The sequence below is a fragment of the Telopea speciosissima genome, chromosome 4 (genome assembly GCF_018873765.1).
Source record: "Telopea speciosissima isolate NSW1024214 ecotype Mountain lineage chromosome 4, Tspe_v1, whole genome shotgun sequence".
Lineage (NCBI taxonomy): Eukaryota > Viridiplantae > Streptophyta > Magnoliopsida > Proteales > Proteaceae > Telopea > Telopea speciosissima.
The window spans coordinates 41,589,744-41,597,182 of record NC_057919.1 but is presented as its reverse complement, the minus strand read 5'-3'; the positions used below and the strand labels follow the sequence as shown (position 1 = coordinate 41,597,182).

General features: G+C 49.0%; 1 protein-coding gene across 2 annotated transcripts in view; it reads right to left on the bottom strand.

Moving 5' to 3' along the window:
- Positions 1-5,743: 5,743 nt before the first annotated feature.
- The window catches only part of LOC122659854 (acetyl-CoA acetyltransferase, cytosolic 1-like), a 108,871-nt gene continuing 107,175 nt past the window's right edge, over positions 5,744-7,439 (bottom strand). Inside the window, exon 14 of one of the 2 annotated variants that reach the window (XM_043855002.1) lies at positions 5,744-5,798. Coding sequence is in view for 1 of the 2 variants with exons in the window: in XM_043855001.1 (XP_043710936.1) it covers positions 5,765-5,798 (34 nt within the window). In the remaining variant the exon portion in view is untranslated. The remainder of the gene's footprint in view (positions 5,799-7,439) is intronic. The other variant, XM_043855001.1, reaches the window with a different exon arrangement.

Genomic DNA, 7,439 nt, shown 5'->3' with positions numbered 1-7,439 from the left:
CAATATGTGCCCCTGGTGCTCAGTGTTCGACCGGGTCCGTTCAGTCCTCGAGTTTGGCTCAATTTAGCCGACTCGATTAGGTACTACACCATTTGTGCTCGGCTCGGCCCTCGGGTTCAGCCTCAAACTGTCCATGTGTCACTCTTTGTCGGATGGGGATTCTATGACTCATCACAGCCCCCCCACTCATCAAGGCTCGGCTCATCCTTGATGAGCATAGTCTTTCGGTGTGCTGACTATTCCATCCCGAGGCTGAATCTGAGCTCTTTCTCTGCGGTGATTTGACGCTATACGGACTCTGATAGTTGGGTTGTCAGTGCCACATCATTCGGCGACATTATGGCATTCAGGAATTTGAATCATCTCTCGATCTAGACCGTTGAATCTCACTGAGCTCTTCTCGGCCGTCGGATCTCAGGGACTCGGAGGCTATAAATAGGTGACAATTCACCTCTTATTACTTTGACGACGTCGTTCTTATCTTTGAGCACCGAGGCCGAGCACTCACTCCGAGTGTTCGGCCGAGCTTCGTGCCTTAGCAATTTTTACGTCGTTTGTTGGCTCGGCTAAGGCATTTGGCTATGATGCAAAAAAGTCTGGTTGAGCCCGAGCTCTCGACCTTGTGGCTCGATCATCGCGTTTAGCCTTTGCCTTGTATTAAGGCACTGAGCCCAATCTCCTAGCCGAGCCTATAGACTTGGTTCATGTAAACAATGGCTGCTCGGCTTGGTCGCTGTGTTCGGCATTTGGCAGAGGGTTATTGTACCGTGCTGTCCACTCGGCTGAGCTTTAGGCCTTGGGAGATTTTGGTTGTACTCTGTCGTTAGTCTGCTTGATCGTCGCACCCGGTGTTAAGGCAGTTAACCCGCGAGGGTTAGTCTTGTGAGTGAGCCAGCCTACGAGAGCTGTCCTTGTGACCTTGTTGCCGACCTATGAGGGTCGGTCTTTGGCGTCGGCCAATCTATGAGGATTGGTCTTATGACTCGACATTTTTGACTTGGGTACCGACCTATGAGGGTCGGTCTTTAACGTCGGCCAGTCTATGAGGACTGGTCTTATGACACGACTGTCGATCTATGAGGATCGGTCTTTAATGTCGGCCAATCTATGAGGACTGGTCTTACGACTCGGCATTTATGACTTGGGTGCCGACCTATGAGGGTCGGTCTTTAACGTCGGCTAGTCTATGAGGACTGGTCTTATGACACGGCTGTCGATCTATGAGGATCGGTCTTTAACGTCAGCCAGTCTATGAGGACTGGTCTTACGACTTGGCATGTTATGGATATGAGATAGACCCGAAGTGGGGGAAATCTCATTTTATTGGATTTCAAACTTCAAATAAGCATCTGACCTGAACTGAATCATAAAAGTGGAGGCCGAAGCCGAGTACATAAGTGCTAGTTCAAAGCCGAGCTGAACAAAATACTTCATTGAAAAAATTTCTTCAAATTTTTTGAGTTCCAAGGCCTCAGTACCTTCTTGCCCCCCGGAGTCTACAAGCGATACGTCCCTGGGCGAATTTACTTGGAGACTATGTATGGTCCTTTCCAATTGGGCACTAACTTTTCTTGCTTCCTTGGCTGAGACACACTAAGTTTTCTGAGGACTAGGTCTCCTTAGTGAAAAGTGTCGTTCCTTCACCCTTGAGTCGTAGTACCTCGCTGTCTTCTGTTGGTATGCGGTATTCCGTAGTAGAGCATTCTCTCTTCTTGTAGGGATGGCTTTTCCAAAATCTCGATGTACACTGATCGGCTCAGATTTGGGAGGTCGGCCTCGACCAACCTTGACAGGGAATCAGCCACAGCATTCTCCTTTCTTGATATTCGGGTCATCTCAAAGTGCTCGAGCTTGGCTATCAGTTCTTGTGCTCGGCTCAGATAAGCTACCATCCTTTCATCTTTCACTTCATACTCCCTATTGATCTGGTTCACCTCAAGTTGGGAGTCGCTTTGTACCTTTTGTCACCTGATTCCTATGGCTTTGCTTACTCGGAGTCCGACTAGAATGGCTTCGTACTCGGCCTCATTGTTGGAGGCGGGGAACTTAAATCTCAAGGCGTATTGGATGCGAAATCCCTCGGGGCTGACTAAGATCAGCCCAGCTCCACTACCACCAGAGTTGCTTGAGCTGTCTACATTCATGGTCCATGATTGCTCGGCCTCAGCCCCTTCCGCTGCTCTCTCACCTCCGGCCTCGGGGTCGGGCATGGTGCACTTGGCAACAAAGTCGGCCAAGGCTTGTGCCTTTATCGTGGTCCTCAAGTGAAAACTTATATCGTATTCACTCAGCTCTGCGGCCCACGCAATTAGCCAACCCGACACATCGGGCTTGTGCAGTATCTTCTTAAGGGGGTGATCGGTTAACACCTTGATTGGATGAGTTTGAAAATAGGGCCTCAGCTTTCTCGCAGTCGTGACAAGGGCGAATGCTACTTTCTCAAACTTAGAGTATCTTGTCTTAGCATCAACGAACACACGACTAATGTAGTATATGGGCTTTTATGCTCGGCCCTCCTCTCTGATCGGTTCCGCATTGACCGCTACCAGGGGTCATGGCCAGATACACTTGGAGCTCTTCTTTGATCGCGGCTTGCCGGTCGAGGGCGTAGTTCCTTCTTTTCTATTGGATCCGCTTTTGGCTCGGATCCACATAGATTTTGTGCTCGGCTATTTGCCTTAGTATACCGAGCATGTTGGCGGCCGACCCGGCAAAGACGTCGGCATTCATCTTCAAGAAAATTTTGAGCCGATTTCTTTGTTCTTCACTCAGCAGTGACCCAAGCTATACCGTCTTCATTGGGTCTTCGTTACTAAAAGAGAACGGGATGAGGTCTTCCATGTGCCTTCCATGCCTTTGGACGAGCTCATCCCGTTGGTCTTCAGGGAGGTGCTCAACGCACATAGCCATTCCTTAGACATTTCCTTTGTTTTCCTTGACGAAGGCGACGTAGCACTCTCGGGCCTTCTTTTGGTCACCTCGGATCTCACCGATGCCGTTCTCTGTGGGGAACTTCATCTTCAAGTGTGTCAGTAAGATAATGGCTTGAAGGGCGGTCAGTGATGGGCGACCGAGTATGGCATTGAAAGCCACCACCGACTGTACCCCCATGAATTTGACTTAGATCGTCGCTTGACATGGAGCTTGTCCAAACGTGACCAGTAGGTCGATTGAGCCCTTAATTGTGGCGGCAGCCCCCTAGAATCCATGAAGGGAAGTTCCTTCTGGCTTGAGTACATCATCACCGAAGCCAAATTATTGGTATGCGTCTAGCGACATAAGGTCCACGGATGCGCCTGTGTCGACCAATACCCGATGAACGGGTCTCCTCGTGATTTCTACCTGCACAACCAAAGCTTCATCATGAGGCAAACTTATACCTTCGAGGTCAGCCTCGGTGAAGGAGATTGTTGTCTCGAACTTTGACTTTTTGCTCGGCATCTCTGCGACCCCCATGAACCGCACATTCCCCTTGGCCTTCCGTGTGGATTCTTATCCGAGCCCTCCAAGGATAGTGTATATGGGGGCTCCCTTGTCATTGCTCGGCCCGGATCCATCATCTTTTTTTTCCGTTCGATCCTTGGGCTTGTTGTGTTCGGCCCTTCGACTATCCGTCCTCGGCTCGGCCTTTCTCCTATCTCGATCCTCGGGTCAACGACCCCCTTGCTCTTCTCGGCTTCCTTTGACATATCGCTTCAGGTGCCCTACCTTGATTAGCTCCTCAATTTCTCTCTTCAGCTGATAACAATCCTCGGGTGATCGGTGTCCTTATGGAATTGGTTATACTTGTTGGGATTCAGGGATGACCCGGCTTGCATCGGCCAAGGTCGACGGATGTATCCATCATCTTGAATTTGCATCAAGATCTCCTTCCACGACGTGTTTAAGGGGGTGTACTTGGGACTCCGAGCTCTGTCGGATCTCTTGGCTCAACGGTCAGTCTTGGCCCGCTTTTCATCTTTACGATCGTCAGTCGCCGACCTCCTCTTCTCTGCCTTGCTTTCAGTTGTCTTCCACGCTTAGGGCACCTCCGCCATGTTTGCAAACTCATTGCAGCTTTTCAGGAGCTCGGCCATATTTTTGGTTGGCTTTTGGGCCAAGTCTTTGATCAGGTACTTGTCTGTGAGTCCGTTTCTCATGGCCGTATGAGCCGTGGCCTCGTCCAAGTCCTTGATGTCTAGGGATTCCTTGTTGAATCGGGAGATGAATACTCGGATCGATTCATCGGACCTTTGTTTCATGCTAAGGAGGTTGACCGTCGTCTTCTTATGCTTCATGCTACTTTGGAAGCACATCACAAAGGCTCTACAGAGCTGACCATAGCTTGTTATGGAGTTCGGCGGCAGCCACGAGAACCAAGAGGTCGCCGCGCCCTTGAGAGATGAGGGGAAAGCCTGACAAGAGACAATTTCTGTTTCCCCGTATATGGTCATCATCGTGTTGAAGTAGTTGATGTGATCCGTCGTGTCGGTCGTCCCGTCATACCTGTCGAAGGGAGGTGGCTTGAACCCGGGCGGAAGAGGCACAGTCATGATTTTGGGTGGATAAGGATGTCGCCCGACTAGTGAGTAGGCGTCCCGGGTCGCCTGCTTCTTCAATCCCTCAACCTGCTCAGCCAAGTCTCGTAGCCTCTTCTCCAACTCAGTTTCAGGTGCTCGGCCGTTTAGCTCGTCCACCTGGTGCAAGTTGCCTTGTTCATTCGGTCAAGGTCGGCCATTCTGTCCCTCGGCTCAGGACGGACTTGCACGGTCGTTCTACAGAGGTCGGTCATTGAGTTCAGCTCGGTTAGCCTCACTCCTCCTTACTCTTCTCTCTACTGGGAAGTTAAACCCGCGAGGGCTTCTCTGCTGCTCTTCTCAAAGAGGCGGGGTTCGACGCCGGGGGCTATACCGAGGTCTTTCTCCATCCGCTTGGATGCACCTACCATTGGGCTCCTCCCATGGTTCTTGGCACCCTCCCGATAGTCCGTCCTCCCCGAGCTGGCCAGAAAACACTGACCTTCTAGCAGCCAACGCTGCTGGTTCAATCTCTCACCCTGCCCTCGAGCACCGACGATGCTCCAGCTCATCCCGCCAAGCACTCCTATTGGGGCACGGGGGAGGAGTTTTCTAGTGGGGTGGATGAGACGATGCTGCTCGGCTCGGCTCGGCCCGATGCCGGCCACCATTTTGCTACAAATTCCCCTCAATACATACCGGGGCCAAGGGGGGTGCCAAGGGGGCTAGCCTAGCAACCCGCCTTGGGCCATCTGTCCCATGAGAGTTTGCAACATCTCATTAGTGCGAAGCACTTGCAGCTGAAGGTCCATGACTTGTCGATTGTTCGTCGGGGCTTCGGGATCCAAACTCTTGGGTAAGGGCGGCAGCGGCAACAGGTTCAGCCCATCCAGGTTCGGCTCGGCCTGAGTCCGGTCTGCTGCTGTCGTATCCAGCACACTTCCCCCATTTCCACCCTCCGGTGGTGGAATTGGGTTGGCGGTGGCGCCCACACTGCGCTGAGTTACTCCCCCTCGTGGGGGTCTTTCGATTGCGCCTTACCGCGACGTCTCAGGTGGTGGCGAGTGTCTCTCCTGTCGGTCAGGTTACGGCTCATCCCCACGGGAGGTTGAGCCGTGTTGCCCTGATCTTGTTTGCACGACCATTATCTTCACTCTGTAGATGGGTAGAAACGACAATGACTAGCTGAAGTCGTTCCCACAGACGGTGCCAAATCTGTTGCGGGTAAAAACCTCTGTCGCCCAGTTTGCCCATGGATGAGCAACCGTTCACAAGGAAGAATGACCCACCCTTGCAAATGGCCTGCACAACATTCAAAAAAAAAAAAGAGCCTTTCATGAGTAGCTAAATAAGCCAACAACCTAAAACAGTAATAGCAACTAACTGATAGATACAGCTCCTGTATTTCTGGAAGTTACCAACATGGCTCAAGCTGTGGCCGTTCTTGATGGTTTAGTAAGTTATTATTAATATTGTAACAAAATATTTCTGTAAATAACAGCCTTTAAATAATAGAATATGTTTACATTGTAACAGCCAGTAACCCTTTATGACATTTAAAAATTTTCTTATAAGTTATAACCACATTTGAAATATAGCAATTGTTTTTACCCAAAATATATATATATATAGCATTTGTCAAACCCGTTGCTTTCTAATATGAACACTGTATAATTGTTAGAACTTAGAACTGATAATGGTAAATACCTCTTGAGGCCCAGCAGGGGCCAAAAATAGGCAATCATTTCATATACCAAGTTCTTTCAACCCTAGGAAAAAGATGACGCAGAAGACATGCCAACTGTAAGAAACAAAGGAAGAAAAGTGAACAAGCTTCTGAACAAGCCAGAGCCTTCAACCAGAAACCTGGAGCCTTTTACAGTTTTACAGTCTGGGGATCTGGATTTTCCAGAGTTCTTAGTTAGTCCATCATGCCTCGGTCTTGTTTGGGAATTATTTTCTTGGGAGAGGGTTCTCTGAGCAAGCAGCATAGGGGAGAGCACATCAATGTGGTGCAGCAGAACAGTATCGTACATTGGTGGGGAGCATGGTCATTTCATATGAGAAGAGAGACAACAACAACAAAGTCAGCCATATCCCAACTGAATGGGGTCGGCTACATGGATCCTTGCAAAACAAAGTAGAGAAAGCTGACTGAAAGTAAGGGAAATGAAGAATTGAAAACATAAGAATTGATTAGTATGAAAAGAGAAATGAAAGTAAGAGGAGAGAGTCAGCCCAGGAAGTCCGGAAAAGCTCAGGTAGATGGGGTCGGCAACATGGATCCTTGCCTCCAATATGCTCTATCCGAGGTCATACTTGTGACGAGACCCAGACTACACATGTCATTCCTCATATAAGAAGAGAGAGAGAGACACAGAAATGCTAGCATAACCTGCCCTGGGGGCTCAGAAGAAGAGCTTCTCCCCATTTTCTTTTGCTTAATTATTATTATTAGTCAGGGTGGAATAGGAGTTGATTAAATCCAGTACTGTTTTGGGTCTGTTTTCTTTGTTTACTCAAAGTGCTAGTTCGTTTAGCACTCTCCAACACAGCTGATCGATTGGAATTTTCAGAGTTAGTTTTGGTTTTATTTTTCCTTTCTTATCCAGCAATGGCTCTAGTCTTTCCTATGTTTAGTCTGACTTGACTTCAAACAAAGTTGTAAATATAAAGGGCTAAACCTTCCCATTGATTTTCATTAATGGAGAAGCTATCTTGCTGTTCTGGCTCTGGGGATTTCAGACCATACTGCTGTGGATTCAGCAGTGAAGGCCTGATAGATTCCAGGTGAGCTTTGGTGAAATTCCAAGCCTACAGATTGTGTGGATTCCTAGTTTGGTTTGCTGTTTATCTTTCTTCCATCTCCCCTTCTATTACTCTATTGATTTCGGGGCCAAACTTCTTTCATACCTGAAATAACGCAAAACTAATCTCGAACCA